The following is a 14,814-nucleotide window of genomic DNA, read 5'->3' on the forward strand; positions in this document are numbered from 1 at the left end:
GTTTTCCTCATGCCTCATCTACTATTTAATCAATGCCTCTGGTTACAAAAAGCAACTTTTGACAGACCATCAGGTTATATATCTGTCGCCATGGAGATACTGTTGACGGGAAGTGGCTGAGAGGACCTCTACCCGTCCCTTTCACATTATATTCACAAGCACAATCAGAAAACTCAAATGAATCCACCCTGTATAACTTGGAGAAGTCATTGGCTATAGCTTTCATTTTCTCTTTTACTCTCTGGAATTAGTCCTTGCCCTGCAGCTCTTGTTTGAGAGATTTGTGAGTGACCTAGGTCAGAGCTTCCCATATCAGTTAACAAATTTACTCTTCACATATATACTGCTTTTTAAGCCAGTGGGTTTTTTAAATAGATAAAGGTATATACTAACAAATCAGACAGTTACATAAGTATGACATTTATTTTCATAATTATTGCAGTTCTGGATTCTAACAGTGCACTTGGTTTGTTTTTAAACTTTAGAGAGGTTTGCTATTTCCTTTAAGACTAAACTTTTTGGACCAGAAGCAACAACAAACATTGTCTCCATATTGACAAATGACACACTCTCTCTGCCTCAATATATATGGAAAAAGGAGCTTTCTTTCTGCACTCAATTTCTACTATGTTTCTTTTTTCTCTTCTTCATCAGTCTTGCTAGTTATTCTTAACCCCAATTCAGGGGGTCTGCAGGACTTCTCAGAAAAATGCCTAGGTGGAATTTTGAAAAGTATTGAAAGTCAATAGGATTTGTGCTCTTAAGTCACGTTAGGCACTTCTGAAAATCCCCATCTCCTGTCATTAATTCTGCAATTTACAAACTCCAACCTCGAAGCCAGGGAACGGAGGACAGACTACGGAGAGCTCTATTGAAAGAATTGTTCTGAAAAACCTTGAAAACAAAAAGATTGCTCCTAATAACCTTTAATATTAAATACAGTTTTAGAGTTATATAGTTCTTGTTTTCCCAGAGTTGTGCAAACACCTATAAATTATACATAGGGATTATTTAATTCACCACTGGACTGCAGCCATCTCACAGAGGAATCTATTTACTAGAGTACAGTAACAAAATCCACTAGTCTAGAATAGGACGTGGGGGGGGGAGGGGGAACAAATATAGTTGAAATTGCAGAAGGAATTTAGGAGTCAGCAGTGACTATCCGTGTTGGAATACAACCAGACACTAGAATGAACACCATTGCTTTTGTGAAAAGGAACTATGGGATTTTTAATGGTCACAAAAGAGGAGGATCTTTCTTATGTGAAAGATGGCGGTTTTAGTAGAATGGTGTGCACACACTGTTATAAGAGTATTATATTACATACACACAGATTAAATCTGTCACAGCACATGTGTAATGGGTATAACACAGGGTAGAGTGAATAGTTCATGCAGAATAGGCACAACATAGGAGGGGATTTGCCAATTATTGTTAAATACCAGCTCATGTCCATGAAAGTTCAGTGAAACTGAGTAAATGTCAGGGTCTTTTGAAGAGGTGCTTCATAGCCAGTCACCCATCTTCACTCCTCTGGAGGGCTCCACTAGGCACAGCGACTGCCTGCAACTAAGCAACTGGGGGGACAGGGGGACCCTACCTCCTTTTTCCATTTCCAGCCACCTGCTAGACTAAATGGCAGGGGCAAGACTAACTATGAGCTACATACTATGGGGTGCACTAGTAAACCTGCCACTTATTGTAGAGGCAGAGAGAGAGAATTTCCCGTCTCCCATTGCTATCGAAGCAGGGACAGGCTGCTTCCCAGCCCCCACCCCAAAACTGGGAGATGTCCTGGGGAACTGTGGTACATGAACATTTCTGGCGCATGTCCCTTTGCAAGGATTTTTAATGAATCTGTAAACTGGGGTCATATCCTATGACTGGAGAACTGCTAATATAGTTCTTATTTTTAAGAAAGGGGAAAAAAGTGATCCAGGAAACTACAGGTCTGTTAATTTGACCTCAATTGTATGCAAGGTCTTGGAACCCATTTTAAAAGAGAAAAGTAGTTAAGGACATAGAGGTGAACGGTAACTGGGATAAAATACACCATGGTTTTACAAAAGTAGATTGTGCCAGACCAACGTGATCTCCTTCTTTGAGAAGATAACTGATTTTTAGACAAAGGAAATGCAGTAGATTTAATCTACCTGGATGTCAGTAAGGCATTTGATACAGTTATTAGTTAAATCAGAGAAGATGGGGATTAATATGAGAATTGAAAGGTGAATAAGGAAGTGGTTAAAGGGGAGACTACAATGGGTCAGACTGAAAGGTGAACTGTCAGGCTGGAGGGAGGTTACTAGTGGAGTCCCTCAGGGATTGGTCTTGGCACCAATCTTCTGTAACATTTTTATTACTGACCTTAGCACAAAAAGTGAGTGTGCGCTAATAAAATTTGCGGATAACATAAAGTTGGAAGATATTACCAATATGGAGGAGGACTGGAATATCATACAAGAAGGCTTGGATGACTTTGTAAACTGGAGTAACAGAAATGGGATGAAATTTAATAGTGCAAAGTCGTGCATTTAGGGACTAACAACAAGAATTTTTGCTGTAAGCTGTGGATGTATCAGTTGGAAGTGACAGAGGAGAAAGACCTGGGTGTACTGGTTGATCACAGGATGACTATGAATGGGATGCAGCTGTGAAAAAGGCTAATGCAATCCTAGGATGCAGAGACAGGGAAGTGTTAATACCATTATACAAGGCACTGGTGAGACCTCATCTGGAATACTGTGTGCACGTCTGGTCTCCCATGTTTAAGATGAATTCAAACTGGAACAGGTGCAGAGAAGGGCTTCTAGGATCATCCGAGGAATGGAAAACCTACCTTATGAGAGGAGACTGAAAGAGTGTGGCTCTTTTAGCCTCATCAAAAGAAGGCTGAGGGGAGATATGATTGCTCTCCATAAATACGTCAGAGGGATAAATACCAGGGAGAGAGAGCAGTTATTTAAGTTAAGTGCCAACGTGGACACAAGAACAAATGGATATAAATTGGCCATCAACAAGTTTAGGCTTGAAATTAGGCAAAGATTTCTAACCATGAAAGGGGTGAAGTTCTGGAACAGCCTTCCAAGAGGAGCAGTGGGGCCAAGAAACCTAACTGGCTTCAAGACGGAGTTTAATAGGTTTACAGAGGGGATGGTATGATGGGACTGCCTACGATGGCATGGGTCTCATAGGTGACTGCCAGTAGCAGCAATTAGAATCCTTTTTGTGGTCTCAGTAGGACACTAGATGGGGAGGGCTCCGAGTTACTACAGAGAATTATTTCCCAGGTCTCTGTCTGGAGGGTCTTGCCCATGTGCTTAGGGTCTAACTGATCACCATATCTGGGGTCGGGAAGAAATTTCCCCCCAGGTCAGATTGGCAGAGACCCTGGGGCTTTTCCGCCTTCCTCTGCTGCATGGGGCACGGATCATTTGCAGATTTAAATTAGTGTAAATGGTGAATGACTTGAAGTCTTTAAACCGTGATTTAAGGACTTCCGTAATTCAGCCAGATTAGGAGTGAATTACAGGAGTGAGTGGGTGAGGTTCTGTGGCCTGCAATGTATAGGAAGTCAGACTAGATGGTCTTGATGGTCCCTTCTGACCTTAAAAGTCATAGCAGGCAGCCCCCAAATAAAGGAAAAGATGTGGGAGTGGCCACCCTCAAGCCCTACAAAATTTGAAGGAGGGACAGAATACCAGACCCCATCCTCTGGTCACCAACCTCCTCACCCAAAATGATGATGATGGATGATGTTAACAGCAATAATAATAGCGTGTGTAAGGCATAGCAATTTGAGAGGAAGTATGACCCTTATCCATTAAACACAAAGGTCACACAGACTGACGGGAGTTGGCTCATGAGTACCACAGTTCTGTAGGGTTGGCACTTTGGTGAACTGGTTCTGCGGGACAAACGTGTTCCTCATGATGTTGAAGTAATTCCCTATATAGTGATTTATGCTACAACTGTTGGGAAACATTGGGGGTTTAGTTTTATGCATTCCAATGGTCTATGCTGTCTCAATTTTATTAGAAACTTCCTCAAAATTTTATTTAAATCCAAGGAAACATGCTTTTGTTTGGATCTAAATATTGCTCTACACTTTTGGTAATCTAAACTCTGCAGAATAGTGATACTGCATGAGAACAACATAGTGAAATCAATTTGGGACAAAAGTAAAAATAATTAATCTATTTTCATTGTACAAGATGCATGAAGGAAGGAAGGAAAGGCAAATGGTTGGAAAAAATTAGGCAACACATCCATCTGTTACTGTGGCCCATCCAGGAAAAACTGGACTCTTTCCAGTGATTCACACCGTCATCTATGCTACTGAAATATTGAATACAATCTTGAGGATGCTTGAAAAGGAGTAATCCAGAGAGAAGCACAATCTGGGTATCTGAAAGTATGACTAGGAGTGCGTCAACTTTATAAAATTTATTTTTAAACTTGAGATCGGCTTAAAATTAACCAGATTTTCCTAATTAAACCTGGGAATAAAATTATAGGGTTTGAAATGAACAGACGTATGCTGGCCATGTTCTGAAGAATAATCTGCTCCATGTCACTTATTTTACTATCATGGACATAATTGTCCTTCTTAATCATGTGAGTAAATTGTTCCATAGAAATCGCAGACTAACAAGGGTGACAGAAAGCAAGCGTGCCTCGCCACCCTAAATTCAGCAAAATCATTCACTAACATCCTGGGCCTTTGGTCCAGAATCTCTCTTTTTCAAGTAATTATCACATAATGCCCAAGGACAAGATTGTCACTTGCACTACGTGTTCATACAGGAGAGACCGACACTCTTTAGTCCCTTACGCAGACTACCTGCATTACCAGCCTGTGCATGAGGGGGAAAGCAGGCTCTATGGGGCTGTTACTTCCCTTCTGCCCAAGTATGCAGAGCCTTGTCCCCTGCTGCTTCCCAAGGAGCTGGGCAGCAGAGCCGAGCTGGCAAAGGAAGGGCAGGAAATAAGACACTGGCCTGATGGGCTCAGAGCCACAACTCCTTCCTGGGAGATCACAGCTACGTCTAGGAGGAAAGATTAAAGAGGCTAGGACTTTTCAGCTTGGAAAAGAGGAGACTAAGGGGGGATATGATAGAGGTCTATAAAATCATGAGTGATGTAGAGAAAGTAAATAAGGAAAAGTTATTGTTCCCATAATACAAGAACTAGGGGCCACCAAATGAAATTAATGGGCAGCAGGTTTAAAACAAATAAAAGGAAGTTCTTCTTCACACAGCGCACAGTCAACTTGTGGAACTCCTTGCCTGAGGAGGTTGTGAAGGCTAGGACTATAACAGCGTTTAAAAGAGAACTGGATAAATTCATGGAGGTTAAGTGCGTTAACAGATATTAGCCAGGATGGGTAGGAATGGTGTCCCTAGCCTCGGTTTGTCAGAGGGTGGAGATGGATGGCAGGAGAGAGATCACTTGATCCTTACCTGTTGGGTTCACTCCCTCTGGGGCACCTGGTATTGGCCACTGTCGGTAGACAGGATACTGGGCTGGATGGACCTTTGTCTGACCCAGTACGGCCGTTCTTATGTCTATAGTAGACAAACAGGTGATATAGAGCAAAGAGGTGCTCCATATGCAGACAACTTGCTTCTGTACATTTCAAAGCCTGTAACGTTGTACCCAGATTTAAATAAATGGGCTAGAATCAATGTCCCACTCTAGTCCCAAATAACACGGATCACACAGAAGACTGGAAAAAGACATTAGTTTCAATAAACCCAATAAATTTTGATGCTTTTTAAATGGCTATATGGAAAAAATCCAACTCATTTCCTATTTATCGGTTACTGTTTATGCCAGTTCATCCACCAAGCCTGCAAGCAGAGTTCAAACAATCACAGCAAATCAGATGTTATCTACCACTAGGCCTCCGCACCTCCTGCATGAAGTCCATGTCTCACTTATGGACCCAAAAAGTCTGTGTGCTGAGACCAAGTTCAGGATCTATCAAACTTGCGTATTGCCTGTTCTGCTGTACAGGTCAGAAACCCAGACTGTCTTACAGTCAGGCTAGGTGTAGCTAGAGGCACTGCAGATGTGCACCAAAACCTGAGCATAATGTGGTTTGTTTTTGTGCGAAATCCCATAATCTCACAGATTTCTGGTCTTCCTCCAATCGTTTGTTACACATTCAAAAGTGGCGTTGCATGCTCTTTGGCTATGTTGCCAGGATGAACAAAAATACTCCAGCACATTGTGCTCTTAAACTTGTGCGAAAAGGAATGCATGACTTGACCTCACCCAGCGCTGCCCTTGGGGCCGCAGAGAATCTGGGAACTTCACGTACAATGCCTGGTACAATGCTATTAACTGTGGTTGCTCTGGCTGACGCAGCGATCCTCAGTAGACTATAGGCAGTTGCTTACTTGCCTTTATGCCAGTGAGAGTCTGACCTGCAATTTTGTGAGTTCTAATTCAAAACTTAGTTATTTACATAACAGGCTTTATTCATGGTGATGCACTTACACTCACTGGTAACAGTGAAGGAAGGATCATTTCCTGTAGTACCAGCCCATGCAAAGGATGCTCACACATTTCTAAAGATGCCCTGAAATAAATGTAAATATCTCCTTTCTTTTTCATGTTTTCCCCTGATAAGGAACTTATTCTTTATGGCAAATGCCGCCTCATTTGAGGCTCTTGCTTGATTTATGTAATCACAAAGGTTCCAAAAGGGTTAACCCTGCATTCAGAGGTCAGGATACTGACCTCATGTAATAACAAAAGTCATGTTACTTAAAGGCAACTTTCTCATTCAAATGACAAAAAACTCAGAGAGGTTAAGTTCCAGTGTCAAAGCTCCTAACCACATAACAGCGCAGGTCCTGACCCTGCAAACACTATGAAGGTGCTTATCTTTATGCTTTGAAATAGTTCCACTAAAGTCAACGTGACTAGTCATTTATGTAAAGTTGACGTCAATGAGATTACATATGTACTTTAAGGTAAGCACACGCATAGGTGTTTACAGGATCAGAGCTTTCAATACTTCTGGAAAAGCTGGGGAATAACTTTGTGCAGTAAAAGTGATCTGTAATAGGTATAGAATGCAACACTGGAATCCCATTCCCAAAGCTGGTAAAATGAGAAATGTAGCAAAATTCATGGTTTAAATGGTTGCTTGTAATTATTATAGTTAAAAAGGAATAATAATTAAATATCACAAATTAACAATCCATCCAGATAAATGTGTTGTAGATTAGGGTCTAACCATATCAATAAACAAGATATGCAGCATATTAGATACTTTCAGCAGTTTCCTATTAACTCATGGAAAGGGCATGCTATATTTTCTATATTTTCACATGAGAAAAAAATCTGTAGTGTAATTATCACTCTATCCTAACTTTACAATGTATTCCCAAAAGCTAAATCTATTTTAGCTATGAATTTATGATTTCTGGTTGATGTAAAAAAAATCTAGGTAGATTAGGTAATGATACATGTAGTGAAACCTATATTAAGAAATCAGTCTAGATCTTAAAATAGAAGATTACATCTAACATTTTCTATAAAGTTAATATGGAAAACATCACTAGTTTGTCATTAGCATTTAAACAGTGTTTAATGTCTTTTAAATGGTTCAATATTATGATGCAAGTGGAAGATAACAGATTTCATTCTTACCGGGAAACATGCTTTAACCAACCTTCAGTTTATTCTTACAAAATAAATGAATGCTTAAATGATGTTTCTGTCAACTGAAAAAAACCAACAGTAAAATAGCTACTTTATGTGCCAAGCTAAACTAATTTTTTTTTCCTTGACAACCTGCTCACATTTAAATGAAACTAGACCAAATTTGGGCTATAGTATGAATTACATATAAAAAAAATAACCTTAGACTATGCTAATATAGGGATCAAAAAGCAGTAACTTCAATTAAAACCACAAAATTATTAGGCAAACTTTAAGATACAGCAAAGAAATTAATGTGTTTTAAATGCAAAGTGGTTAGATAAGTAGCTTTTTGACCTACAATTAAACCTCACTAGCTGAAAAGACAGTGAGGGAAGAATTTGCTCAAGCAAGGCCAAAACCCAAATCTTATTTAAAAATGGCTTTGGTATAAGTAATCCAAAAGCATTTGTAAAATCTAGTCCTATTGACATGGGGCCAGATCCTTAGCTGCTGTAAATCAGCATAACTGCACTGACCTCAGTGGAGCCACACTGATTTATTCCAGCTGAGGGTCTGGCCTAAAATGTGTAGCATACATGACAGCATCTCTCTGATACTTTTATGCACAGAAGTATGGTAAGAGCGCAAATCTTTCATTAAAAGCAAGTAAAAAAAAAAAAAAAAAAAAGAGGATCTCTTTCACGAACAGTGTTTTTGCCTTCTGTACTTTCTTAGAAAAGGAACCAATGGCAAGATTACAGTGAATGGATACTCTGGCTCTAAAATTTTCTATTATCCACTTATGTTTTCCTTGCAGTGGGATTTAAGAATGCCTCTTCATCGAGACAAGTAATATGTCATCATTTTGTTGAGCTAACAGGCCTGACAGTCTTGTCTCTTTGAGTTAAGGACACTACCGCTCCGTTTCTCATATTGTTGGGAAAATCAAGGTGGAAAAGGCTGGCAGGAAAAAAAAAAAAGGAGTTAGCCAACTGGCAGTAAGTTCTTTAACAATTCTGCTACCTTTTTTTTTTTAAACCACCAATTAATTTATTTTGCCACAAAAATGTCTCATTATCAAAAACAACCTAAATTAAGATCTTTCTTACTTTCACTGTATTGTATAATAACTTATTTGAATGCATGCCTTTTGTATTTTAACAAACATCATCTTCTCTATTCACCATTTCTCTTGTCTTTTTGATCTTTTTTCTACTTATCATGTTCTTTATTTGAAACAGATTTTTAACAGATAATCTTGATCGTTACAACAATATCTTGCTTGCATTTTATTCAAATAATTCTTAAAAACAGCTTAAAAAGCCGTTTGGAATAACATCAAGCTTGCCATCAATCAAATGAAAAAATTCCGCTGGCGGTTGTATAAACATCAGATCAACTCTGATGTCTTCAAGGATTTCAGAGTGAACCATAAAAAACTCCATTAACTTCTGACAAAGAATGCAAATTAATCACAACATGGGGTGAAATGAAATTAAAGGCTCTTTTCTAATCAATGACAAGGCAGGATGAAATATTTGTTACTCTCTCGCTCTGCACTCAGGCTGCCTAGATATTTGCACTTTCCCTCCAAAGACCCAAATGGAAGGTGTGAGCACAGATTCACCCACAGTTGCTGTTTAGCCCTCCCCACCCCCAGAGCTATCTGCTTACAAGTCGCTGAGATCCACAAAACACACTAATCATCTGAATCTCAGGTGCATCCAATTTGTTATTCACACTCTCCCATGCCAGTGAAAAGCCTGGCGCAGACAGATGCACCAGGAACCTTAAATGACAGTTTTGGCCTCCGGAAGTGCGATCACTACAGCAAAATCTAGTACAGCCTCCAGGTGAAATGTCTGGAGCTCCATATGGAGCAGGGAAAATTAACAACAAGATGAAAATCGCTGCAGCAGCAGGGAGTCTGAATTTTTTGAAAAAAAAAAATGAAATTTAAAGATGAAGAAAGAGAAGTAATAAATTAATGGGGTGTGAAAACATTCAAAGCTTTACAATACCAGGGGCACTATTTGCTCAGAATTTTTTTTGGCGGAAGGAAGAGGGCAGACATGATGGGGAGGAAGGGCCTTCTTTTCTTTTCCTTTTTTTAAACTTCAGGTCATTTTGAAATAATTTATTAACTAAGGTCTGGAACTGTAGCCAAAGGAAGGAAAACAGTTTTATACATAAAAAAGTACTTTAAATAATTTGTTGTAATTTACACTTTTCAGTAGTTTATTACATCCCTTGCTATTGAGTGTTGTCTGTTTCTTTAGAATGTTTCTCTAGTGAATGTATCATCCTTTTAATATACAGCATCACCATAAAGTGGTGTGAATAGCAGCTGAGAATATTTAGCAGGCGATTCTTTCGGTTTCTCCTAAATTCCATTATCATTAAACAACCAATTGCCCTCTATCATTTTTTTATTTAATCTACTGAATTTGGCTCCCCATGATTAACTCTACGTCTCTTAGTTTCTTCAGACTCTGCAAATCTTCAGTTTCAACTTTAAATTTAATAATAAAGAGAAAATGCTGTGAAATTCCATGGCCTCCTAGTTTTCTACAGTTCCTTCTACACGGACACATAAATTGCCCCTCTAATCACATTAAATTACTGTTAAACTTTTAAAAGAAATCTATAACTTAGTTACCCCGGTTATGCATCCGAAGAAGTGGGCTGTAGTCCACGAAAGCTTATGCTCTAATAAATGTGTTAGTCTCTAAGGTGCCACAAGGACTCCTGTTCTTCTTTTTAGTTACCCCGAGCCATCTTCAGTTATCTAAAATGCTGACACTATACACTAAGTACTGCATTTCATAGAAGGGATTTTGATTTCATTTTTAAATGTTTACATATGAAGGGATTTTGATTCTAAAGAGTCTGTTTTCCCTCTCTGTGTGCGCGCAATTCCCATTAGTGTTAATAGAGTTATGCAAACACATCAGGGGAAGAATATACCCTTAAGTGTTTATGTTTATATCGAGAGAAAATCCTATGAGCGTCATAGTCTACTTCTTCCAAAAGGAATTTTACATTACAGCGAACAAGTAACAGCGCATCACAATAATGTGTCTGGAAAAAACATTAAGCAATTCAGAAAGTTACTGGATTTTCACTAACTAGCTTGCTTGTATGAAGTTTTTGTAATAGCAGCGTCTGCTCTAGTTAGCAATGTATTTCATGATTTTTTTGGATAAAATTACACCTTTGAAAGAGAACTACAAAGACAAACCATAATATATACTACTTATTCAGAACACAATCCTCTGAACACTTATGCACATGGACGATTTTACTGACACAAGTAGGTTGCTTAAGCGTGAGCAGGATAAAGCCCTAAATGGAAATATACATGACTAAATAATGTTCATGTGACAACTAAGCAAATCTTTGTATCTGAATGCTCGTAAAGCACCCTGAAAGTGGAAAGTGCTAAATACTATCATTAAAACATTCCAACAGAGGGATGAAAATCCATCCTTTAGTCTTGTTGGCAGATTGGTAAGAGATATGAGGGAAAGTTAACCTCCTTTCTGAATTTCTTGACTATGGTCAGTTTCCATATAATCATAAAACTTGCATTATATGGATAAAAATAAGCTAATTTATTTTATTTTATTTTTTTTTTGTTTTAAAGAGGAGGAGAAGAGTAACAATTCATTCAGGTATAATTGTAAAAATACATTAATTTGTCCGAGAACAGGGATGATTCTGTATACATATTTAAGTAGCAGCTCCAGGCTATTTAGGGACAAATTCTGCAAACACTTATGCATGTAAAGCCTCACTAAACTGAGTAGGACTTATTCAAGTAAGTGTTTGTAGGATCGGGCCCTTATAGTGATCTAAAATATATATATACATATACATATATATACATACACATACACACACACAGTTAAAAAAAATACTCAGTCACCAGACCACAATGCATCTTTGGGGCTATTCTGATCAACCATGAAAGTACATATTTAAGATGCATACTATTTATATTAAAAATACTTATGGAAAATAGTTGCTTTTACTTACCAGCCCATATTTCAAAGTCTCATCGTCTCAGATATTTTATATGTTAAAAAACTATCATTTTTTAAAAATGCCATTTTTAATTAGAAGAGCAAAAAGCATCTTAAATTGCTAAACATGTGTTTTGCTCCTAATATGAAAATATATTGACACTGCTTTTGAAAATATATAATCAGCAGACATAATAAAATTTCAATGCATACACAGACTAAAAAACCCCCCAATGCTTCCATGATGAAAGTTGCAACCCAGAGTCAATTTTTTATGTAGTTATGTTCCACTATCTACAATAGATACATTGATACGTTCTTAACTAACATCATGTGACTATTACAGAGACAACGTGGGTCAGGTAATATCTTTTACTGGACTACAGTGATGTGCAAATACTTTTTTAGAGTTAAATAGTCACAAGTACCTCTTTTTTGGATTTTCTCTCAGAGGAGACTGTTAGTTGAAAAATATAGATAAAAACTCTAAGCTATGTTCTGCTAAAACAATAAAACTATTTCTTTCAATCAGCGAAGGCTTTTATTCACAGCAGGTACAAAAGGGAGACTGGTATATTTCTACATATGCAGAATCTTTAGAAGTCCATGAAAGTGTCAGGAGAATTTGCTTAAAACAGTTTACAAAAATGGGAAAGAGAATGAGTCCTATCCTATTATTCAATAACCATGTTCATGAGGCATCTGCAGAATCTAACCATGCATAAATTAGTATGTGTAATACAACAGTTATTTGCATAACAATATCAAGTTAATAGATGCTTAAAGAGCATAAACCAACACCACCTTTAAATCAGACATGCCTCCAGGCACTCCAGTCTGTATAGACCAAAATACTTGGAAAACAGTAGTCATAAAACACATGAAACCATAAAAAAAAATAAAAAATTTCAAATAATTCATTGTATCCCCTGAACTTTTTCACTTTTTTTTCCCAGAAAGAGGAATAATTTTAAGAATGACACCACAGCTTTTTAATTTGTATTTTGTCATCCATCTTGCAAGAATATTTTAGAGTACAGAACTCTATCTGAATTGGCCATTATTTTTTGGAGACTCATGATTTTTAGGAATAACCATATAGGTAAAAGCCAAATTCTCCATCAATGGCATTTTTCAAGAACACTCAGTACGGGGTCTTATTCTGCCCTCACTGAAGTTAATGGGAGTTTTACCAGGGACTTCAATGGGAGCAGAATCAGGCCAATGCTGAGTGTGAAAATTGCACCTGGTATGTAAAATATTGGCATTTTATTAGACCCTAGTAAGTGAGAACATTAGGAAAAAACAAACCAAACATGTCATCCCACACCATATATTTCATTCCTGAGGGTCTTCAACTATTTTGCCAAAATTCATAATCTGAATTAAAAATGAAAAGAAAGAGGAGCTACTTCTATCTTATTATCAGAGTAATTAAAAAATCCTTTAATTGCACAATAAAACAATCACCATCCTCATCATAATCTCTTCCATCCTCCCAAGGGAAAAAAGAAATACCGTTTGGAAAAAAAAAATCAACAGAGATATACTTCTAAACGACTCCTTAAAGATATCACTTTTCAATTTAACAGGACAGATTTATTTGTATGTGGCTCAAATGTTCACAGTTGCTCTCTGCACCTTCATACATAGGAATGAATGTCACAGTGGCAAGCAGCAGTAATGAACAATCTTACCTGAGGATATGGAAACCTCCCAAGAGCAAGCTGGGAAAGAAAATAATATTTGTCTAGTTATATAGATTTGCATGGAGGGCATATTTTCTTAAAGAGAGAAAAGTACTTATCTCTCACTATTGTACAAATTGCAAAAAATATATGTGAGCAAAAATAATCCTGAGAACACAGTAAGAGCTGTATTTAGAATGGAGTCATTCACAACGATTATGCTTTGTTTACAAACAAAATTAAGGCTTTGTTATAAAGTATGCACACTTTTCATTTTGACTTAGTCAACAAAAGCATGTCTATCCCACCAGGTAGCATGTGCCATGTTCCAGTTTTCTAAGAGCTCCTTAAATGAAACCATCTAGTCTCAGTAGCGAGGCAAATGTCACTGAACTTTACTAATTATATCTGCAATGCATGGGTATTCACACAGCTTTCACTCAACTCCCTAACTCCTGGTTTAGCTCACACTGGGCTCAGGGTAAAATGTGGGTTGGATCAGAGGTCAATCTCCTCCTTCGTTGTTTCAAAGTCTTCGGCCAGGAACTCTGGGGGAAGGGAGAGAGCATGGAATCCACAACATCACACTCCGTATTTTCTTTCATTATATTTTAGGTTATATACAAAATAGAGTTGACATATTGCCAAAAATGGTTTTTAAATGGTAATTAATACATTATTACAGCTCCTGCTAATGCTGGTACACAGTAAGGTCTATTATTTCCAAGATAGATTCCTATTTTGTCCCAGGTTGGTATCTCAGCCTTACAGTACTTTTGTTAAACCACATTTTTTCAAAAAGTCATTTTGGCCATTTTTAAGTGATCAAACAAGATGGGATCTGTGATAACCAGCACCTGTTCTTCTTGTGCCACTGACTTACCATATAACCATGGGCAAGACACTAGAGCTTTTTAGTTCACACATAAAGGCCAAAACCAGCAGTCCATTGCCTCTACTCAGGCAAATACCTTATGAGGAGACAACACGAGCTGTACCTCAGCACATAATCACAGGGTATGACACAAAACAGGTATAATACAAGCATCGTTGTGAGGCTTAATTAGGTCTGTAAAACTTGAGATGCTCAGAGGAAAAGCTACTGTAGAGGCACTATTACCAATTCTGAGCAGACAAGGTCTTGAGGCATTTGTGTAAAAGACATATGTGACAGACCACAAAAAAGGAAAGTGAGCTTTTTCGTGATGGAGAGAGAAAGAGAGACTTTGCTGCATTTAGTTATTATTGGTAGTGAATTTCTACAGACATGCAAAGAAAATGAGTAAGGCCCTACCAAGTTCACGGCCATGAAAAATGCATCACGGACCGTGAAATCTGGTCTTTTGGCTTTTACCCTATATTATACAGATTTCACGGAGGAGACCAGTGTTTCTCAAATTGGGGGTCCTGACCCAAAAGGGAATTGCAGGGGGGGTCA

The 14,814-nt window shown here is 38.0% G+C and overlaps 1 protein-coding gene across 7 annotated transcripts in view; it reads right to left on the bottom strand.

Annotated features, from left to right (window-relative positions):
• Positions 1–14,814, bottom strand: part of MAP2K5 (mitogen-activated protein kinase kinase 5) — a 186,708-nt gene that overhangs the window by 54,241 nt on the left and 117,653 nt on the right. For 6 of the 7 annotated variants that reach the window (XM_054041147.1, XM_054041146.1, XM_054041145.1 and 3 more), the window contains one exon: positions 13,386–13,415. In XM_054041147.1, the coding sequence (XP_053897122.1) occupies positions 13,386–13,415 (30 nt within the window). Of the gene's footprint in view, positions 1–7,588; positions 8,624–13,385; positions 13,416–14,814 lie in introns of those variants that run through there. The other variant, XM_054041148.1, reaches the window with a different exon arrangement.

The sequence above is a fragment of the Malaclemys terrapin genome, chromosome 10, assembly GCF_027887155.1.
Source record: "Malaclemys terrapin pileata isolate rMalTer1 chromosome 10, rMalTer1.hap1, whole genome shotgun sequence".
Taxonomy (NCBI): Eukaryota; Metazoa; Chordata; order Testudines; family Emydidae; genus Malaclemys; species Malaclemys terrapin.